This window comes from Protomyctophum bolini, assembly GCF_963924005.1.
Source record: "Protomyctophum bolini genome assembly, chromosome: 1".
NCBI classification, from domain to species: domain Eukaryota; kingdom Metazoa; phylum Chordata; class Actinopteri; order Myctophiformes; family Myctophidae; genus Protomyctophum; species Protomyctophum bolini.
Window position 1 is genome coordinate 40,722,276 of NC_137862.1, and position 24,494 is coordinate 40,746,769.

Below are 24,494 nucleotides of genomic sequence, written 5' to 3' on the forward strand. Positions count from 1 at the left end.
AGACAAACTAGTGCATTTATTCTGTCTAGATGCGTGCCTTGTAGGCTGGATCCTTGATTTTCTTACCAATAGATCACAACAGGTAAAAGTAAATGGAATTTTATCCAATCTACTGTATTATCACCTTATACCGGCTCACATCGTTGTGTATTGTCTGCCTTCTTTTTTTTTTAAGATATCTTTTGCGGCTTACACCTTTTATTGTTTTGTTTTTTTTAAGGGACAGACAGTAGGCTGACAGGAAACGGGAGAGAGATGGGGGAAGGCATGCAGTAAAGGCCGTGTCGGGCTCGGGAGTCGAACCCGCGGCACACTGCGACTGGATTACCAGTCGGGTGCCCAGACGGTTACGCCACTTTAGACGGACTCAACTTTAGACGGACTCCTCCCAGTCCTGCTCCTACACTCATCAAGGGCACAGAAATTGAAGTCGTAGAGAGCTACAAATACTTGGGTGTCGTTCTGGACAACAAAATCTCATTTGACTCTCATGTTGCCTCCACTTCTAAAAAAATCCAGCAGCGGCTTTTTTTTCCTGAGGAAAATGCGTTCCTTTAATGTCTCATCTGTTATGATGACTCTTTTTTATAGAAGTTTTATTGAATCTGTACTCTTTTTGTATGGTTGCCTGGTATGGTAACCTGACCTTAGCAAACAAGAACAGGCTCAGCAGCCTCGTCAAAGTGGCCAGTAACATTTCTGGGAGAACCCAAGCCCAACTTATAGATCTGTACAAGAGGCAGATGCTTAAGAGAACCTCCTGGAGGTATTGGATGACCCACTTCGGTCTGAGTTTGAACTGTTGCCCTCAGGTCGTCGGCTGAGGGTGCCCGCCACAAAGACCAATCGGTTCAAATTAACATTTGTCCCAGCTGCTATTCAACTACTGAACAGCAAATAGCACTTTATTCTTGCCCTTTTGCACATACTGCCCACTAATGCACTTTTGCTGACTTTGCTACTACTGTATGTCATGAATTCTCTGTCTCTTAGTGCCCTGTTCTTAGTCTTGTATTGAATGTTGTTATTGTGTGGTTTTGTGTGTATTTTTACTATGATCTGGCTGCAAACCAATTTCCCGCAAGGGACAATAAAGCTAACCTTGAACCTTGAACCGCCTGGGCCGTCTGCCTTCTTCAAGGTTCAAGGTTCAAGTTTATTTAGTGTCCCCGAAGGGCAAATTGGGTTGCAGCATAGACAGTACATTAAACAATGAATGAAACAGTACAAACAAACAACCAGTTCACATAGCGGATACCAGAGTACAAAGGTGCACACAACCATTTAAGTGCAGGCGTTAAAGTGCTTTAAAGTGCTATGCGATAGGTCATAAAAGTGCATGTGCATAGACATGGCACGAGATAATACAGTAAAGATATAAGGTTATATCCTCGATCTACCCACAGCAGCATTCAGTGTGTGAATAGAGACCGGGGCAAAGGAATGTTTGTGCCTGTTTGTGCCTGTTTTTTTGTATATTTTATATACAAATAATGATTGTGTTGGTCATGGCCAAGTACTTGAAGACTTTCTCTCTTGGTGTGGGGATGCCTTTCTCCAACTGAATGTCTCGAAAACCAAGGAAATGTGTGTCGACTTCAGGAGATCCCACCCCAGTTCCCCAGACCAGTGTTGTTCATGGTGAGCAAGTTGACCTGGTGACCACTCACAAATACTTGGGTACTACATTTGACATCAAGCTGAAATTCGATGTGAACTGTGACATGCTGTGCAAGAAAGGCCAACAACATTTGCTTGAGGCAGCTCACCAAATTTCAGGTTGATAAATCCCTAATGAAACTGTTCTACAGTGCCTTTATTGAGTCAGTTATCTCCTTCTCCATCATTTGTTGGTATGGAAACCTAAACATGCACCTTGGCAGGATTGTGAGAACGGCCTCAAAGATTGCCGGAGTTAATTTCAGTAGTCTAGATCAAGTTTTAAAAAAATCAGGTGCTTAAGAAAGCCAAGTCCATTTGTACGGACAACTCCCATCCCCTCAGCTCTGAGTTCAAGCTGCTTCCCTCTGGCATTCACATAAAAGTTCCAGGGGCCAAAAGCAATAGATATAAGTTCTCCTTCGTGCCTGTATCTCCTTCGTGCCTGTATCTAGATGATTTCTTTATACAACTGTTCTGAAATTGTTATGAATTTCAATGTTACACTGATACCTTGAACTGCCATCCTGTTTTATTGTTCTATGTGTGCCTTTTTACTGTGTTTTTGTGTTTCATGTTACCTAAATAAATGAACCTGAACCTAAATATGTATTTTTTTACCGCAATGTATTTATACTTTTTTTTAAAAATATAGTCCTACTAGACCCCAGGAAATGACATGATATGGTGACAAACTGATGTATTGAGCCTACAACACACAATGGCAGCCCCCTAGTAGTCAGTTGTTCGTTCAGAGACACAGAAAGCAACGACTGTGGCCAGATGTAATCTATTGGGGTCTAGTAGGACTACAGTATAGTAAATAATAATAAAGAAATCGCTGTAAAATGTTGTAACAGCGATACGATGTGATTTACAATACATGGACGATATTATTTCATTATTGCGATTCAATGGTTTCAAATTGAGCTATTTAGCATTAAATGTATGAATATGTAAATAAGTAAACAGTGATTCTCTTGCAAATACATAGACAGCCCAATCTATTTTTGGATAGATTGGAATTAGATCAAATGTTCAAATCAGATTGGAATCACATTCCTGCCATCTTCAGGCTTCACTCACATCGGGCGGAAATCAGATTTGTGCTGGATTTGGGCCGCCAATCTGAACAAGGCATACTGTATAACTTACAGGTAGTTAGGCTAGCATTAGATGTGACACACTGTGAGCTTGTAGATCTGCTATTTTCAAAAGATTTTTGATACATTTGCAAACGTGAAATGAGACATTGTGCATAATCAGTACTTTAAGTACATTGATGCCAATACTTGGCATTAGGGATGTCCTGATCACTACTGTAGTCACTATTCATTGCTACATTTACTTCGGGATGGTTCAAATTGTATTTTGGGACGGTGGTGAAAAAAGTTAGTCTGGAGCCCTGCGGCCCAGATTCCCGATCTCGTGATAAGAGCGGGACAACCCTACTTGGCATATACAATGAATTCCAGACGTGTACTTGTAACAGAGTATTTCTATATTGCAGTATTGATACTTTTACTTAAAGTAAAAAACCCACCACCACTGCTGTTCACAGGTGACCTGGGCTAGCATACGGTATACGTACCTAAACAGGAGGGGAGTGGCCTGTCCCAGACGCGCCGGTCTCCGCTGAGGCAGGTGAGCGTGCTGCTGCCATGGAGACTGTATCCAGGGTTACACGAGTACAGGACGTACGTGCTGGCATAGTGACCGTCGTCCTGGATCTTATAGCCGTACGTAGGCACACCTGGCTCCTCGCAGTGAATCAGGTCGAAACCTAGAGACACAGGCAGGCAGGCACATACGCGCACGCACGCACGCACGAAACACACACACACACACACACACACACACAGACACACACACACAGAAACTGGGTCAGTTACTCAAACAGAAGTGAGTCAGAGTAGTTTTGGGCAAGAGCACATAATGTCACCCTGACACTCCCAAAATCCCACAGGAAGGGGTTTGTAGTACACAGTAAAATCCCGAGCGCTAATTTAATCAAGAAAGTGTAAATGGAACCAAACAGACCCCATTACACTTACAAAATGATCCTCATGGGGATTAATAAAGGTAATTGTCTTCTTCACGCAGAGCTGATGAGGAGCATATTATCTGCATTCAATCTGCTCCATGTTAATCTACCGCTGGGAGCTTGCGGGTTATTTGGTAGTGACTGTCTGGGCCTGGGTAGATGTCTCCTTTGGCTAAATGGAGTGAAGCAGTGGTTCTCAAACTGAGTTTAATTTCAAGGACAGTGGGCCCACATAACTCTGAGAGTAAACGCATGGAACGAAAATGGACCCATATGGGCGTAAGGGACCGTGGTATTCCTTACAAACCTGTCCTCAAGGAACCCTGGGGGTTCCTGCATGTATACCCAATTTTGAGAACTACTGGACTAAACAATCTATATAAATACTTTACTTCTATGCACAAAACTGGAGGTTATGCAATAACCGTGGTTATGTAAACAGATATTAGGGAACAACTGCTTCACAAGAAAATGGTAAATGGTGCATTTTATATAGTGCCTTTATCCAAGGCGCTTTACAGAGATTGTGCATTACATTCACCCATTCACACACACATTCACACACCGATGCCGGAGGAATCCATGCAAGGCACCAACCTGCACCCCGGGGGCAATTAGGCATTCATAGTCTTGCTCAAGGACACTTCGACACTAGCCTCGATACCCAGGCTTTCATTTCGTCTGCACTAAAAATTAAAGCCTGGATTTACGCATGGGCTGCACTGAGACCGGGGCTGACGGACAGATCGGTGAACCAATCAGGGTGTGCGCAAATCTGAGCCGCGGCCCTCCCACCTAGGCCAGAAAGGTCTAGCGTTAGCACAGGCTACTTCGACACTAACTCTGGGGAGCCTGGGTTCGAACTGCGAACCTTGCGGTTTCCATCGGGTCACTCTAGCCACCACCGCCCCAAGAACCACCACAAGAACAATGCAACTCACTGCCAGAACAGGCGGGGAGGAGGGGCCGCTTCAGCTCTGAGCACATCCACATGGGCAGTTGGGCACGCCACACATGCAACTCGAGGACACACGTAGGTTGTGACTCATTGTTTAGGCGGCGGGGGGAAAAAAAATATTATGATGAGGATGGGCTTGACACATGTTGGTGCCCCCTGGGCCTCGGCGCGGTGCCCTACGCGTGTGCCTAGCGGCGGCTCTGATTAGAACCCACAGTGTGCGTTGACAATATGTGTTTAGATGAGATGATAGTGCCATTATTTGAGCAGAAGAGAACAAAGAGCTACAGAGTGGTGGAACATAACACCCAATTCACACCGTGACACATACAGGGATGCTCAGCAGCAAACACAAAGCCTCTGACGCTATACTATAGCTGCACTGAGCAATTAGAAAATGCAGTGCTCTGAAGTAGGCAACACACCAATACCACTTCAAAGAGAAATGCAGAAATGCACTGCTGTAGTGTATTTTTCCTTCTTTTTTTTTAACTGGCAGTTGTAGAAATTAGTTAATATTGGGCACTTAAATGGTATATTTATTGCCTAAAATGTACAGCATTTAATAGTCTAAAAACAAGCTGCCGGAGGTGAGCTTCGAGTGGCCTGCATCTCTCCCGCCTCTGTCTGTGTGATTTGCCGTCTGGGGCGGGTGCACCGCGTGCAGCTTTGACCCACTGAGCACTGGGGCTCTCACTGGTCCAAGGGACGCTATGGGTCCGAGGTAATGGATGTACCAAGACATAAAACAACATGGCTGTCAATGACGGATGGCAATAACATTTGGAGCAGCGACCTCCTCTGGGTCTGCACAAAAAAGTTTGGTGCTGATCGCTCGAAGGGTTTGCAAGAGTAGCTGCACACGCACACGTGCGCACACGCACACACACACACACACACACACACACACACACACACACACACACACACACACACACACGCACACATGGCTGCACACGCACGCACACGCACAACAAGTTAGCCCGCCCCAGAGTACTAGTAGCGATGTAGTGGCGAGATTTTCATGATTGACTGGCCTCTAAGCCAATGGGAGACTAGCCCTATACGGCCAATGGGACACTATAAGCCCCACGGGCAAAGGCCCGCTCTCCCCTCCCCCACCGCACCATGACTACAGAGTAGAGACTGCTAACACGACTACAGAAAGTCCCACTAAGGTACAATATGCAAGAGAATGGAATGCAAGCTGACATATAATGACTTGAGTCATTTCTTGTTTTCCTCGTACACATCGTTCTTGTTAAGCAATGTATAGGTCAGTTTAGGTGAGACTATGCCAGGCAGTCAGGCCGTCGAAACCGTATTCATAGTCACTGATTTAAATGTCACGCAACACAGGAACCCCAGCCCAGGAAGTGTTTTTGGTCATCCGACAGTAGCTTAACCACTCGGTGGGAGGAGACTCAAAAATAGCAGATCCAGCGTCTGTGAGTAGCCTTATAACTCTATGGGAGCAGGGGCGCAGCCTTATAACTCTATGGGAGCAGCCTTATAATTATATAGGAGCAGCCTTATAACTATGGGAGCAGCCTTATAACTCTATGGGAGCAGGGGCGCAGCCTTATAACTCTATGGGAGCAGCCTTATAATTATATAGGAGCAGCCTTAAAACTATGGGAGCAGCCTTATAACTCTATGGGAGCAGAGCAGCCATATAACTCTATGGGAGCAGCCTTAGTTATAACTCTATGGGGGCAGCCTTATAACATGGGAGCAGCCTTATAACTATGGGAGCAGCCTTATAACTCTATGGGAGCAGCCTTAGTTATAACTCTATGGGGGCAGCCTTATAACATGGGAGCAGCCTTATAACTCTATGGGAGCAGCCTTATAACTCTATGGGAGCAACGCTGATAGTGCTGGCGGTGTTCTGAACGCACACACTCATTCATTCACTGGGCACAGAAATACAAAAACTGTCGTTCTCAATTGTTAAACCATAGTCCTAGAGACCTCCCAGTGCCTGATGTCCCCCAAGAACACACAAGGCAAGAGAGAGCTTCCTGCTAGTTCTAGCAGGGGAGAAAGGACAGTGGGCAGGTCCACGGGGAGGGTGCACTGGTTTGCTGCACCTGGCCGGCAGGTTTTTCGTACTTCCCTGTTGGCCGGGTGTGGCTCTCCCTCTCGCCTCGGTGATGGCTGCATGCGGGGTGGACGGACTTGTCTAAATCTGGAAGCCTGGAGGAGAGGGGCAGTGACTTGGCCAATCACTGCTGACCCGCCAACTGAGAGTGTAGTGGTTGAGGGTTGAAACACTCTAAGAAGGTTGGAGACCACCTGATGACCTCTCCTCTGGGCCACGGCATCCATTCTAAATGGATTATATTCGTAGCTTTGATGTATTTACAAACTTTTACGCACAAGCAAATCAGATTGCAAGTGTGCGTGCATGTGGCCTTTTGATTTGGTGTAGCGCCAGGGCCCTTGGGGGGGATGATTCGGCACTGGCCGGTTTACGGTAGGCCAGGGGTCAGGGGTCGTCAACGTGTCCATACAATTACACATTAAGGCGGACAGACGTGTCCGTGGAAAGACTTGTCCATGTCTGTGGCAAATATTTGATTTTTTTAATGAATTATGAAATATATATAGCCTAATATGTTTGTCATTATAAGGGTAAATAAAAAAGATGTCTTATCTAAATATCCATGTTTATTTATTCATTTGGTAAAGTCAGACGGGTTGCCATGATATTATTATCCGTTGAAAGATGGATGGAGCCCGCACGCACACCATAATAGGTACAACCGTACAACAAGACTTATTTTGATTTATTTGTTTAAGTAGAAGTATTTTTTTTTGTACGTACTACAGTGTCCGTCCATCTGTCAACTGATGTCCCTTTAGCCCAGCACCCACCTGTCTATGTGCGTACAGTATATATATCCTATGTCCTCTCATGGTATTATTATCCCACACCAACCTGTCAATGTTGAGCCCCATACCATACTGTCTGTACTGTATATGCTCCCTGGATGGAAGTGGAGAGAATGTGGTCCATGTTAAGTTTGTGGGAAAGTGGAGATATTGTACTTAATGGCTTAACCCATTCTGACCTGAGATCAGATTCTAAAAATGACTTCTACATCCTGACAGTTTTCTGAAAAAGCTATGTTTCTATGTCAGTCGTTCTTCGGTTTTTCAAAACTATCAGACCTACAAGCTCGTAGCACGTCACTCGCTATGAGCTTGTAGATCTGCTATTTTCAATAGCTAAAGCATAACATAATGCTAACACCAAAAGGGGTTCCAAAATGGGTTGCATGCTCTTTGTTGTCAGAGCTTTACTCCATTCAATCCACAGACATGAGCATGGAAGAATGTTCTTTAGCACACATTTAGGACAGACCAGATTCTACACATTTTCTGAAAAACCTATGTTCTCTTTCTCAGTGGTTCTCAAACTATTTCATGTCAAGGAGCCCCAGAATTATATGTATTTGGCCGCCGAACCCCCATCTGAAAATATGTTGTTCCAGGGACACCCCAGAAGCAAAGATTTGAGTTAAAAGGGAAAGCCTTCCGATATGTCTATGTATATCGTGTAATCTGTAATGTATTGTATACTTCCGATTGTATACTTTTATGAATCTGTGCTCCAAACCATGTGATCATGGTCGTGAGTTAAATCAATGATGATGATGAAAAATGCTCGCTGGGAAAGTATATATATTCAAAGATTTGCGCCACATTTTCAAGATTATTAAAAAATAGCAGATCTGCACGACACTCGTGCCACACTACAGTATGAGCTTGTAGATTGTACATTTGTACATTTCAGACTTAGCTACTCCATACATGTACAAATTCAAAATATAAGGTGCTTACCCTCGTGCCCCACATGTTTGGGAGGTGGTAGGAAGTTGGGAACTCTAGTTTGAAGTATTATTCCGTAGTTTTCAATAAATAAGTGTTTTCATCGATCTGTGTCAGAATCTTTACTGCTTTTCCTTATTTACACTGACCCTACTTTATTGGTTAAATCAAATATTTATTAAAAAAAATCAAAAAAGTCTGACTTAACCACTTTCAATTAACATGGGGCTAATATTTTGGGCATGTAAAAATCTTTCCAAAACAAATTAAAAACATTTCCCAAAAAAGGCTAATATATCTACACGCTCACGATCAAAATAGATGAAATATGGAGACACATGGTGTGTGCCCTACAGTGACACTCATCCATCCAATTATGGCTGTAGAACTGCTGTGAATTTCACTCCTGTCCAATCTTCATGGCACGAACAGCTGTGGGACACTCTGTTCCTCTAACAACAACATGGCCTAAAGACAGTATATAGAGCTACGTATAATCCAACCTATAGGGCCTACTTAAACAAAGAGCACGTCCTCATTTATCTTTTTTTGGAGACCTCAAGTCACAATAAAAAACCTCCATCAATCCACCTGTCAATTCGCCAAACGGCTTTAAACGACATCATCCATTCACACGTCGGCCGTCCACTCCCCGTCCATCCACTCACTCATCCATCTCTCTCCGTTCGTCCATCGCTCCAGATGTGTGTCTCACCTTTTCCTTTAATGACTAACAGATTAATGTTCTACTAATAGCCTCACTGGCTCCCACAGCAGATGCTACTCGCTCCCTAACACACTATTTTGAATTCCATTAACCATTCCGTTTCTGCGTGCGTGCGTGTGTTTGTGTGCGCACGTGCGTGCGTGCGTGTGTTTGTGTGCGCACGTGCGTGCGTGCGTGTGTTCGTGTGCGGCTGTGCGTGCAAATGTATAGTACCTGCAACCTTCTATGCATCGTGCATGTGCAGGGTTATTATACTGTAGTTAACTAAAACCAGGGCCGGATTAACCATCCGCTGCTATGTGCAGCTGCACAGGGGCAGGTCAGGCCAGCCAGCCACAACCAGCGCAGCAAAAACAATCTCTGCCCTTTATAAAAAGTTTATAAACACTGTTAATGGAGGGAAGAAGTTAATAATATAAATAACATCAGATGGTACATTTCTCATGTGAAATTGCTGTAAAGGCCCCCAAAATGTCCCCCAAGGGCCCCCAAAATTTTGGCGCGCGACTTGGTGAGATCTGCCTCTGAAAAACTTTTGCAGGTAGAACAGTCAGTGTTTCCCAAACTGGAAACGGGCACTAGGGACATGTGGGCACATGGACAACTGCCAAGTTGTCCAGGTGCCAACATGTCCCTAGTGCCCAGTTGTCCTGGTGCCCACATGTCCCGGTGCCCACAGGTCCATGGTGCCCACATGTCCCGGTGCCCACAGGTCCCTAGTGCCCATATGTCCCTAGTGCCCAGTTGTCCTGGTGCCCACATGTCCCTAGTGCCCAGATGGTTTTGGTGCCCGGAAAATGCCCAGAAATGGCCAGAAAATGCCATTAAAAAAAAAAAATCTGTGAGAGTCACATTTCTGAAATGCATTTTACTGGTAAAAAAAAAGAAAACCAATGTAATTTATTGCAATGGTTGCCAGTTGTATTCCAGTGAAGTTGTACTATTTGCCTATACCTTATTGTGTTCCATGTGTTCGGGGTTGGTCGTGCTCGCGCTATTGGGGGGGGGGGGGGGGGGGGGGGCATTAAAAATGATCTGCACAGGGGCACTCATGGGGGTTAATCTGGCCCTGACTAAAACTAAAGCAATTTTGAATTGGAAAAAAAACTGAAAGCTTTACAAAGCTTTACAAACAAGAAATGATGACATAGTCATATTATTATACCATTGAAAACAAATGGTAGACTGTATCTTTGCATCTGCCCGTGTGAACGCAGCATACGCGTGTTGTGTTCAGCGGGGATATCTAAATGAACTCACTGTTATAGGTGAGCCGGAAGCCCTGCGCGGTTCCAGAAGCGTTGCTGTTGAACTCCAGCGACAGGTGGTTGGACGTGCTGTTGATGACGGGACCCATCATGTCCCCAAGTGTGAAGTTGCCGAGGTGACGCGACGAGCTGTCCTCCCCATCATACACCTGCCAGGACAAACACAGCTTGTCAATCAGAAGACAACATGGCCAAACTAGGAGAGTTAATTGGTTAATCGGGTAAACAACTATAAAAACTACTGATAATCTATCATTTAAACATTTAGACCTGAGGCTGATTCTACAAATGTCTTCTAAACCCTGATAGTTTTATGAAAAAATGTCAGTGGTTCTCAAACTATGTCAAGGACCCCCAGAATGATCTGTATTTGGCTGCAGACCCCCATCTGAAAATATTGTTGTTCCAGGGACCGCCCAGAAAGAAGATTTAAAAGCGTTCGCTCTGAAAGAATATATATTCAAAGATTTGCACCACATTTTCACGATAAAAAAGCAGATCTACAAGCTCGTAGCATGGCACTCTGTGCCGCGCTATGAGCTTGTAGAGTTTAGCTATTTTTCAATAGCTAAAGTATTAAATAATGCGTAAAACACCAAAAGGGGTTCCGGTCCTGAATGGGTAATAAAATAATTGATACATAACCAATACCTATTTTGGGCCATGTCATTATAGGTAATACAATATTTGTACGTTGATTTAAATAGCCGTCTACAAGTTTGTAGATCTGTGCCATTTTCAATATGACACTGTCTGACAAAGTACGAAATAAGGCTTAAATGGTTAATTGATTTATTGATAACAATTATAAAAAAGCACTTTACTTCTCCATTATTCAATTAATCAAAAAAGTAATCGATACAATTATCGCTAAAAAATATATCGATAGTTGCAACCCTGTCGTCACTTTCAGACATGGTTGGGCAAGTCATGAATTAAAGGCAATCAGACTACCAAGTAACATATACATTCCGAAACATTCCAATTACCAAGATATCTTTGCAACCACTCAAGATACACAGTGGCTACAGAACAAAATCTAGAAGCTTAAGAAAGCCTGTTGAAAGAAAACAAGAAGTGACAGCCAGGAGGATTGTTGGAGTCTCTGTCGACTGCAATTGCCACTTGACTGTACAAGACCAATGTGTGGGTTGTTCCCACCTGTGCCCACTTTACCCCACCAGGGGACAGCATGCGGCAATGTTGGTCACAGGTCAGCTACAACCACCTTAGTCATGTTGGGTCACTGGTTGCTGTTAGGATATGGCAAGTGGGCCACCAAAGAAATGTACAAAACGCTAAGAGAAGGGTCCATTTGGTTACCAACTCTAATATTTAGCTGGGGACCACCTGGAACCCCCTAAAGGACCACTGATTGAGAACCACAGTTTTAGAAAATGCATTTGAAATGGGCATTGAGACTGAGAAGCACAGAAGATACAGAGAGTGGGAGAAAGTACTATCACCAATTCACCACCTCCATATTTATGTACAGCCGTGTTGAAAAATGACACTACAATGGCATTGACATTTACCTACTTTAGAAAAAAAGGTGAATTGAATTCATAAATTATTGTCGGCTGAACAAATGCAGTTATTGAAGCATGCAAAGATGCATGCAACGTATTTGTTGACTGTAGGCCTATATTCTCATTACAGGACCGGTGCGGGGGAGAAGCTGACAGCCGTCCAGTGGTGGTGGTAATGCCCTTTTTGCTTTAGTCTGCGATTACTATTTTTGTTGTGGCTATTACTAGCACTTTTATCCTGTATGGATGCATCTATTCTTCTTGTTGATAGCTGAAATATATTTTTGATTGATGTATTGTCTTATGGATTGGATAATGAATTGGTTTACGTATGGATATTAACTGACCTAATTGCTGACCAATTAAATTAATACAACTTCTGTACCTTTTGTTAACCACGTTTCTGCCTGCCTTTATACATTGTACAACAAATCTGTGTTGAGGAGTCATTAAGTACTCGGGGTGTTCATAGCTATATCTTCTTAAATATCTCCTGGGGCGCGAATTCCCCAGGTGGCGTAGTTGGCTATACATAATTCATATGGCCCTGTCACAATTGGTGACAGGGCGATACTACTGTATCTCAAGCAAAAACTAGATCTGAGTTAACGCCTCAATGGTTTAGTGTTCCTGACCCCTTTAAAAGCAATAATGTATGCATTTCCAATCATAATTTTCAGTAGAATGTATGAAAGAAATTGACATAATACAAAGAGGTTCACGGGAGACATTTTAATATGCTAAATATGAAATCATTTAAATGGTTTCATGTTTGTGCTAGGCAGATGATGTAACAGAAACCATTTCGGTTATAATCACATTCCAGGGGATTGAATTTGAAAGTTATTATTATTTTCTGTTTTCCATGTGACAGTTAATTGATGTCGAGGCTGTATCCAGCTGTGATGAGTGTATCCAATTTTTGTCCACATGTCGGCAGAGAGAGGAAAACCACTTTCACTGAAGAATGGCAACGGAGAGAGACATTGCTAAACCCCACAACAGAAACCAACAGCAATAAGAGCTTCTGTCTGCATGTTCACTGGGACTGTTCAAGAAGCAATGGGTTACAGACTGTAATTTAATAAGTGTGTGTGTGTGTGTGTGTGTGTGTGTGTGTGTGTGTGTGTGTGTGTGTGTGTGTGTGTGTGTGTGTGTGTGTGCGCTCGCGCGTGCATGCGTTCCAATTCCAATAATTTGATTTTGAGTATCTGCCGATATGGATTTTTCCTGATCCGAAATTTATATTTCTAGGGATGACATTATTTTGCTTGAAAATGACGTGATCTGACCCGATTTCCGATCACGTGATGGGATCGGGGCAACCCAAGCGTCTGAGTGTAAGAGAATGAAAGGGAGAGGGAGTTGTACGCTGGGAGGCATGGCATCTACTCTATAGCAGTGGCAAGTCCAAATCTGAAGCCATGGACGTATTCAGAGCGGAAATAGCAGTGTATCATTGCTCACAAAAGCAAAACGCTTTGATCTTGTAGATCTGCTATATTGTCGCCCAAAATAGGGGCACCTGATTAAAAGTGGTACACATAATAAATAATAGTTGTATGTAATAATGTGTGGCCTAAAACACCGTTCGGGAACCACTGGCATGTCTTTATCCCCCATACTGTAGCTCCATGCCCAAGCGCTCTCCCTCTCTCTCTCTCTCTCTCTCTCACACAGAAAACTCAGTATTGTTAATGAAAAGGTCTGCAGCTCATATATCAACATGTCACCATCTGCACCCCTCCACTCTCCTCTCTCCCTGCTGCCATGGAGGCACCACCACCAGCACCCCAACCAATACCACACCATTGACGTCTTTCACTTTCTCTATTACACTGATAAAAACCATTCCTGCACATTCCTACCATCTCTCTCTCTCTCTCTCTCTCAGCTCTGCACCTGGACAATAGAAATGTCCCATGGGAAAGGTAAGGACGTAAGATACGACAAAACTGACAGTGTCACAGCAGCACACATACACACACCTGAATAATTGCGCAGGCACGCACGCAAGCACGCACGCGCGTGCGCACACACACACACACACAGACAGAGAGTTGTGGGAGGGAGTTGAAGGAGGCTCACAGTATTTGTGAGCTGGACACACACACGCGCATGCGCGCGCGCGCACACACACGCACGCACGCACGCACGCACGCACGCACGCACACACACACACACACACACACACACACACACACACACACACACACACACACACACACACACACACACACACACACACACACACACACACACACACACACACACACACACCACACACACACACACACACACACACACACACACACACACACACACACACACACACACACACACACACACACACACACACACACACACACACACACACAGGCTCACAGTATTTGTGAGCTGGAACACATCTTTCCAGGGACTGAGTGCCCAATTCACACAATCTGGAAGATTACTCCCAAATGTACTCCACAATGTGGATGAGAGAAGGAACTGTTTGATGAGAGCGAAGTGTAATGTGTCTCTTTTTCTAAAGTACTTTATGTGTCTGGGAGACTTGAAAATCAATGTGCCCTGCTGGGGGGGAGAGAGAGAGAGAGAGAGAGAGAGAGAGAGAGAGAGAGAGAGAGAGAGAGAGAGAGAGAGAGAGAGAGAGAGAGAGAGAGAATGCGCCCTGCTGGGGGGGAGAGAGAGAGAGAGAGAGAACTGGAAACTGGAAACTATCTGAATAGATGTACCCCAGCCAGCACCAAAATGGAGTCCATTTCAGGGCACTTGGTTAGCCCTTATATGTCAACAGTCCCTGGGCTAAAAAAAAAGAAAATCACATAAATAAATAAAACGAGTTTATTTATTGATTTACTCCATTTTCATTCTGGCGAGATGAGGCACTTTTTGCTGGAGTCTGTCACAAAAGGCCCACAGTGTAAAGCATTGTAAACCTTCTGGGCACAGGTCTCCACCGGGAGGATAGGAACGTGTGTGTGATGTTTGGCAAAATGTTTAGGAGCAATATTAACAATATAAAATGTTTAGGAGCAATATAAAAACGCATTTCTTCCTCTGCCTAGTGGGAATGTCACGGAATTTCACGGAAATCACATGATGTGTTCATGATTTGCAGCATTTTGTTTGAAACTGAGCACTCCTGCGAACTTTGGAAGCCAATCTTAGCCAATCAGGATGGAGTCTGAGAAATCTGAAAGACCCGTTTCGTTGAATGGCTCTAGAGAGACCGTGTACCAATTGTGTACAAAGTCTTGTTTGGACAAAATCTGTAAATGTACTGTCCAAAAACTTGTTTTGCACAAAGCGGCCTCCCGGTGGCGCTATAACAGGCCGTTCTGGAAATTTTGGGGCAGAGGTTCATCGTTGACATCCAGGGAGTGTGTGTGTGCAAAAGTTGGCGGACGGAGTGCAAAACATACTCTCTCCCCATGCCTTTGGCCTGGTGGAGACAAAAAGCGTTACTGTTACTCTTCTTATGGGTCTTGTCTAAATGGCTTTCCAACATTTTTAGTCATGCTGTATGTTAGGCTTGTACATTACGTAGGTGAAATGAAGGGATGTACAATTAGGCTGGTACGTGTGCCAAATAGGAATGGCACAAGAGGAATGGAATGGAACGGAACTTTAGAATCAATAGAAATTTCCAAATGGTCAGCGATTCGCTATCTTTTATACACATCCTTGCGTTGAAGAGAAATGAGATTTATTTATTATTTATTTTGATCTATAAAATATGTTATATTATACTTCTTTGGAGGGGGGAAATGCAGTAGTCTCAGCTGAAATCTGTCATAATGTCCAAAAATGCTTGAAAGACAGCTAAAAGTTATGGTCTAGGCTTATAGTGGGACACTGAGACTTTGCTAACAGCTGCAATATAAGAATTAACCGATGAGGGAAGACAGCACAGATAGATCATACGGCCGTACGGCTGTTCAGAATTAAAGTCTGTCATAAATCCAATATCCAGTATGAATGAGGGTGGCCCATCCTGCCCTGCTGACTGAGACAAAGACAGCCAAGTGCAAGACTTCTGACTTTGGAAGTTGAAGCGGGACATAAACTAACTCTAAACAATATTAAAAATGACTCTCTATGACATATCATTGTCTGGGACGTTATTAAACTCAAAAGAGTGGACAACGGCTTGTAATTGAGCCCATTCTCTCCTTTACAATTAACTAAACGATCCTCCAGCACAAAGCAACTACTGGCCTACTGAAACAGAATGACTGATGGCACACAATTTACCTAAAATGTGCTTTTAAAATAGAATATAGCACCTAACACATATCCATGACAAAGTGATAATTGTATAAGAGAGTGGAGTGGATAGCAGATTATAGTTAATAACAGCATTTATGAAATTATCCTCACGGCTGATCTAAAAACTGGATATAAACTGGAATGAAACTACTACTGCTGTGAAGTCTCATGATTCACATCCAGTCAACTTTCTTCCACATTTTGGCTGTTATGGCCTGCAGTGTTAATTTGAGAAAAACACCATATGCTAAAAACTATCAGTGCTCTCTCATTGCCCTGGAGAGAGAGTATATTAGACTTATTAGCCGAGCATTAAGGACAGCATAAGGCTAGCAGACTCTAGTTTCGTTAGCAGGCTTATAAGGTTAGCATATACTCTCGCTGGGAGTTCACCTCATTTGCATGAATGGAAGGTTAGTGTGTTCTGAACTGCTCCAGATGTTCAATGTTTGCTTCGCTGGCATGTTTTTGACTTACGTTGGCCTTTAGCCTGCTAGTGTCTCACTATAGTGTCACTGCTCTGCTTTTCTTGTTAGTACTTGCCTATTCCTATGCCCAGCTTTCCGGGTTTGTGTAAACACAAACATTGAAGATGTACAGTGTCGTGTGTGTGTGTGTGACGTGTGCGTGGCGTGCGTGCGTGGCGTGCGCCTCTCTCTACCTCTCCTCCTCCCTGGGGCTTATTGTAATATTCATCATCAGTCCATTACCAAGTCAAGAGGGCAGCGAGTCACCAGTTCTCTATCTGAAGCGCTTGCTAGTCAGAGCCCTGAGGTAGGGTCAGGTGACTTTACAACTCTACCAGAATGCAAAGAGACTGACACATATACTGTGCTTTTAGAAGTACTATAGTTAATACTTATACCTGCTAATAGACGTCATAACTCCTAGAGGTTAATGTAAAACAACACAGCTATGTGCACGCATGCACACACGCACAGAGAAAACCCTGTAAGTTAACATGCGTAAGGCTGTGTATTAATCATCAGAGTGATTACAGGGAACATTGTTTTACACTGCAATTTTATATTACAGATGTAATGCACACACACACGCACACGCACACACACACACAGACACACACACACACACACACACACACACACTCCAATGTCCGCTGTAGGGAAGACATACAGGCAGAACCAATGTAATTATCAAATAGCTTAGTCTAGAACGGAGCACGCAACAATAGCTGGGCTAATGTTTCATTAATTTTGTTCCATGTCCTTTAGATTAGGACCAATATAATGACCCGTCAGCTTTCTCTAATAAATATCAAATAATGTCCTATCAAAGGCAGGCTCATGCCCAGATCAGCACTGGACAAAGAAGGAAACAACTCTGACTTAACCCATTTCACATGCAATTTTGGGTGAAGTCTGGGATAAAAGCAAAGTGTGAAATAGTCCCGTATGATTCCTGTATAATTTCATTTCTGAAGCCGCATGTGGTCTCCCTCTCCTCCAGGCACCATGTTTTACACAGGTTGCTCCAGTGTAGGCAATCAGAATAACTTGCCCACCAATCTTTCGCTAAGCTTTTAAATTCATTTTACATTTACGCAATTACATATGCACTCACGCCCTCATGCACACACACACACACACACACACACACACACACACACACACACACACACACACACACACACACACACACACACACACACACACACACACACACACACACACACACACACACACACACACACACACACACACACACACACTCTTTTCCGTTTCTCAAAAAAGTGTAAGTCTAGTGGAACAGGACCTGGACAGGCCTTGTTTACAAGATGGGTCTATACCGGGGCACTGGAGGGCTCCACATCGTCGGCTCTGTGCCGTCAAAGAAACGTTGTTTTGTCCTAAAATGCCATCTGGGACAAGGAATAGGAGATACAGGCGATTGAAAGAAACATATAGAATGGATTATTATGGCGAGGACGATCTAAGATGGGCGATCCATTGCCATTACAACAACAGGTAGCTACCCGATGCTAACGCAAGTAGCATTATGGCTTGATCGATCGAAAGTGCTATAAAAGTGCAATACAAGCAGCTAATTTTGAAGAGATTTGGTAGAGAGAAATACTAGACTAACTAGAGGCCCGACAAAGCAAATGGGGTTTAAGTGGTTATTTATTTATATATCCTACAATTTAAAGAACACATATTTGATTATAACTCATTATGCTGATTGGATCAGTGTAATCAGCAAGGATTTGTTAACTCTCCAGTTGGATATTTAAGCTTTTGAACCATGCAAAATGGAATAGATGATCGAGCCTTGATTACATTTGGTTTTATGCTGTAAAACTTATTTGTGTTGTCAATATTTGCAAACCTTTAGCTAGAATAAACCAGCGGAGTTAAAAGTATTACGAAATGTCTATTTAAGCATTAAGTGGCTTCGTATACTGCATTGAGTTTGACTGCTGTTCCAACGTTTAAAGCATTGCGGTTCTCTTACTTACTATTGTCATTCCTTTTACTTGTGTTATCATATTTGACTTCTCTTTTGTGTGCATGGCGTGAGAAGGCACTCTGCTTGTTGAAGTGTTGAAGTGTGTGGCACTCCATTATACTGACTATCAAATAATTAGAATCTCCTTTCTCTCATTTCCTTTTTGTGGAAGACAGAGGTGACAGTGTAAATGCATGTGGTTGTGAATGTATTGGTAAAGTGAGCTTGTAGACAAATGCACAATAACATGCGCTATTGCAAATAACGATAGGGATGATAGGGGTGTCTGGCACGGACAACATATCCATGTTTCAAAACGTGAAGGTACTTCCTACTGAATAGCTCCAGCACCAAGGCTGTTCATTACTCCAAATGTTACACGATAATTACTCACCTAGTGTGGACACACAATAGGCTAATCAGAGTATAAACTGCATTGCTTTGCCTCAGCTTTGCACATTTACTTTTTCCAATAATTCATACTTCTACTGTATATCACAGAACATCTCAGAGGCAAAGATTGCACTTTTTACTCCACTGCAATTATTTGACAACTTGAGTTATTAGTTACTTAGCAGATATAGATTATTAACACAAAACATACTCTGATTATGATGCATTATTGTTGGTTAAGCTACCCAGAAGAAAAAAGATAATCCCAAATAAGAGTGAATAGTAGGAAAGAGAAAGGTAAAGGGATGGAGATGGAAGAAGGAATGGTGGACAGTCCGGCTGCCTCGGAAGGCAACAGGGCTCTAAAGGGCCTTGCGAATGGGGAGCGATAAAACGCGCCTATAGTTCATTTTCAATGAGACCTGCGTTTTTGCTCAGAGAAGTCGCGGTGCGACAACGCAACATACCCAGGCTTTCATTTCGTCTGCGCAAAGAATGAAAGCCTGGAGGAACGCATTGGCTGCCTTGGTCTAGAAGTGGGAGTCAACGCTTCCGGGTGGGTGTCGCTCCAAATTATGTGACGTAGCGCTTCACTAGGTGGGAGAGGAGTGGCCAGGGCTGGCGGACAGACCGGTGAGATCCAATCAAGGCGTGCGCAAATCTCAGCCGCGACCCACCCCTATAGACCAGAAACTTAACACGTTAGCTCAGGCTAGGAAGAACCAAACTAATAGCGCTGATGCAATCTAACCACAGGCTCAGCCATGCTGCTCATGGCCTAATACTGATGATACACTCTAAACACATACTGGCTTAACCATGCCCTGAGGCCTAACACTACTAAGAGACATTGGGAATTTAAAAAAGAAAACAGTTTTACTGGATTCAATTTGGTTACATTTGCACATACATTATCATGGGCTGTGGGGTCTAGACACTAAAAAAGATGCAGATTTGACAGGAAATATGATATGATAAGATATATGGACCATTCTACCGAATTGGTTCAAGTTGGAAATTCTGTAAAATTTGTATGCTATTTTGGAAAAACTTTGACCATATTCATGTTGCACCAGATCTAAGAGACACATATTTAGTAAAGGCACAGTTAATTATCATATTGTATTTTAATAATGTATTGGAATATATTTCCTCTCCCAAAATGTGTCACTACCGAAACATAGACTTTTACCATCGAATAAAGATATTAATCTATTATTTTAATCTATTTATTTTTCCAATTCCCCCCTGCACAGACCATTTTTAAGAATGTATAGGTACAGTAGGTGGTTCACACACACGACACAGACCACAGCCTTTAGCTAGCAGTAAAACCAGATACATTTTCTCAGCGATGCGAGACAAAATCACAAATGCTTTACGATCGTCGGGTACGTGCCGGCTCACCATGAACAGCTCTCTAACCTTTGGAGATACGGCGCTTTGAAAATCTGGGTTATAATGGAGGCTCAACGGAGCTGGATTTAGACATCGCTCGATTTGTCCCAATAGCCTCGCTACGTTTATACGCATAGATGGCAAGAAAATAATTAAAGGACCACTTCACCACTTTTCAACCTATCTTCATACAAATCCTCCCTAATAATCATGATAAAATGGCACGATGTTTTTCTACTCAGTCTGTCTCTCATAGGAGGGCTGTGGGCAGTTTAGAAACCGTCTTACAGTGACCGTCTTACAGTCTACATTCCCAGGAGCTCTCTCCAACCAAGAACCGGTAGCTATGTTTTCAACTTGTTCCGCCTTTTACCTATTCTTCATCCTATGGATTACGGACGCATGCTTTAATTCAACATGGAGTTTACACCAAGAAGAGATGGAACGATACGGAAACGAAGCAGAGGAGTTTCACAGCGATTTTTTCCTCCTAAATGGTTTGGAATGCAAACACATTTCTTTTGGGTCGGCGGCGATTCATGGCCTGTTAACAGCGAACCCGAATCGCAAGTACAAGCCCCCGACTGGCAAAATGGATCGCAGAACTGTGATTATTTTATGCCTGTTGCTATCGGGAGACATTCATTTCAATCCTGGACCGGTTACACGATCACAAGCGGTCTCACAAGCGAGACTGCTCCTACAGCAAGAGGTACTTCCGCAAGCCACATCCGTTTCCATCACAACGCGCCACGGCTTCCAGAGCGCCGCCTCCATGGACTTGACCACGGACGCAACTCCAAGATCAGCCTGGGAACGCTCTCCAGCCTCTCCCCCACAGCATACAACCAACGCCAGCGGACCCCCTTATTTCACCGCGGGCGTTATGTTTGCTGAAGCCAACTCAGCGGCTGTGATCGAAACCGAGGAACACCCCCCCCTCCCCCACACCCCCAGTCAATCCAGGGCTACTGAGGACAAGGACAAGGACAATGGCTTTGACATTCCACCGCCCCTCCCCACTCACACCTCAGCCACGGAAATTCCACCGCCCATCCACATTCACACCTCAGACTATTTCAACACCGACGAAATTAACACAATCGTCGAAACCAACGGCCTTCATCTGTTTCATTTTAATGTGAATAGCCTCAGTCGCAAACTGGCAGAGATCAGACATCTATTTCAAAACGGTAAGGCAAACATCCTGTGTTTTTCTGAAACTAAGTTGGACGAGTCCACAAAGGACCCAGAGATAGAAATAGAAAACTATACTGTCATTAGGAACGACAGAAACAGGCATGGTGGTGGCGTGTGCATGTATATTCACAAAGACACTGAATATGTTACTCGTACTGAATTACAGCATGATGAAATTGAAACTGTGTGGGTTGAATTAATTTTCAAAAATGCTAAATCAGTACTAGTTGGCACCGTCTATAGACCGCCTGATCAGCACGGGTTCTATGATATTCTTGAGGGGTGCTTAGCTGGGGAGGAATCTGTAGAGAAAATCCTGATTGGCGACTGGAATACGGACATGCATCGTAAGGAAGTGCCTGTGTTTAAATCGTTTAGTCGGCTCTGTGATCTGCATGGTTTCAGCCAGCTAATTACCCAACCCACAAGAGTGTGTGATTCTACTCAAACTGTCATTGATCTCATTCTGACCTCGGACAAATCCAGAATCTCCAAGAAAGGGGTTATTGTATGTGGGCTCAGTGATCATTTTATGATTTTCTGCACCCGCAAAATACAGAAACTAAAATTTGACTGTCACAAAACAGTCATATCTAGGGACCTCAAAACCTACTCTAGTGAGGCCTTTAACCTAGAACTGGAGAGACTGGATTGGTCCGATGTGCTCAGGAGCTCACTAGTCGAAGAAGCATGGCTTGGCTTTAAAACCAAATTTACAACAGTACTAAACAACATGGCTCCTCTGAGAACCATCAGGGTCAAAACCCGCTCGGAGCCATGGATGAATTCGGACATACTGACTGCAATGAAAGCCAGAGACAACAAATGCTCTGAACTTCTTAAATGCAAGTCCAAGCTAGCCAAGCGCTTCGACAGTGATCTCCAAACCAAACTGTGCATCCTTAAAACCCAATGTAACAAGCTAAGAAACGGTGTAATTGCCATGACCAAATCAGCCAAAAGTAACTTTATCAATGATAAAGCCGAGGAAATCAAAAACAATCCTCGGGAGCTCTGGAAGCTACTAAACAACCAACTAGGCTGTGGTCAGAAACTTAAAACCAGGTTTACTAACATAAACATCAAATCAAATAACACCCTCATCACTGACAAGGTTGATGTAGCCAATCACTTGAACATCTTCTTTACAAACATTGCAACAATGCTGGTTAACAAACTGCCCTCCCACTCTGGGCGTTTTGGTGTAGAGCACATCAAAGGCTTCTACAAAAACCTAGGTGTTTGTAAAGATGATTTTAAAATGACAATGGTAACAACTGAGGAGGTACTTAAGAAACTGAGTGCCCTCCAACCCCACAAGGCCACTGGCCATGACAATATTCCCTCCAAATTTCTCAGAGACTCAGCCATTTCCATAGCTCCAGTCATCACCCACATAGTTAACCTCTCCATCAAACAAGGACAGGTCCCCAGAGATTTTAAACTGGCCAAAGTAACCCCCCTGTACAAAAAAGGGAGTAAATTAGAACCCGGCAACTACCGCCCTATTTCTATTCTAAGCTCCATCTCGAAAGTGATGGAAAAAATAGTCTATGAACAGGTTGAAAAGTATCTTGCCACTAATAAATTGTTGTACGAGTTCCAATCTGGTTTCAGAACATCCCACTCCACTGACACATGCCTTCTCTATTTGAGCGACCACATCAAACACGAGGTGGATGCTGGAAAATACTGCGGCATGGTCATGCTGGACCTCCAAAAGGCTTTTGACACCGTGAACCACTCCATACTGGTTAACAAGCTTAAAGCTATTGGTTTTGATAGCACATCAGTGAGCTGGATGCAATCCTACCTGGAGGGGAGAGAACAGATGGTGGAAGTGAACGGAACACTGTCCCCCCCCCCTCCCAGTGAGCTGTGGCGTCCCACAAGGAAGCATACTAGGGCCTTTACTGTTCCTAATATATGTAAACGACATGACTTCAGCTTGTGACTGCAACTTGTTCCTGTTCGCAGACGACTCAGCACTGCTGGTCTCGGACAGGAACAAACTGCAGGTTGAAAAGACCCTCAGCTCTGAACTCGGTAGAATCTGCACCTGGCTCGCTGATAACAAACTATCCTTACACCTGGGAAAAACGGAATCCATTCTCTTCGGATCAAATAGTAATCTCAAAAAGGCAGATGGCTTCTTGGTTAGAGTTGGTGATGATATTATCACACGGAAGGATCAAATTACCTACCTAGGTTCCATCCTGGAGGCCAATCTTTCCGGTGATAAGATGGCCACCAACGTAATCAAAAAAGTCAATCAAAGAACAAGATTCCTCTACAGGATCTCCTCACTGGTCGACAAAAACACCTTGAAGACCTTAACAGGAGCCCTTGTACAAGGTTTCTTTGACTATGCATCCACCTCCTGGTACCACAGCACCTCAAAGGCCCTTAAAACAAGGCTCCAGACCTCCCAAAACAAACTGGTCAGGCTCCTACTTGGCCTCACCCCCCGAACCCACCTCACCCCTGCCCACTTTGACAGGCTGGGATGGCTTAGGGTCGACGACAGAGTACAGCATCTTGCAATGGGTCTGGTCCACAAGATTAGATACACCACCAAGATACCCATGTACCTGTCTAAATACTTCCTTAATGTAAACGAAGTCCACACCCACAACACCAGAGGGAGTGCAACAAACCATGTACAACCCAGATTCGGCACAAACAAGGGACTAAATTCTTTTCGCTCCTATGCGACCAAAATGTGGAACGCCCTACCAACAGT

At 43.7% G+C, this 24,494-nt stretch overlaps 1 protein-coding gene across 1 annotated transcript in view; it reads right to left on the reverse strand.

Annotated features, from left to right (window-relative positions):
• LOC308315110 (CUB and sushi domain-containing protein 1-like) overlaps positions 1-24,494 on the reverse strand; it is a 694,698-nt gene that overhangs the window by 192,507 nt on the left and 477,697 nt on the right. Inside the window, exons 25-26 of the mRNA XM_080762946.1 lie at positions 10,486-10,642; positions 3,251-3,442 (exon numbers count right to left, since the gene is read on the reverse strand). Coding sequence (XP_080619072.1) covers positions 3,251-3,442; positions 10,486-10,642 — 349 coding nt within the window. The remainder of the gene's footprint in view (positions 1-3,250; positions 3,443-10,485; positions 10,643-24,494) is intronic.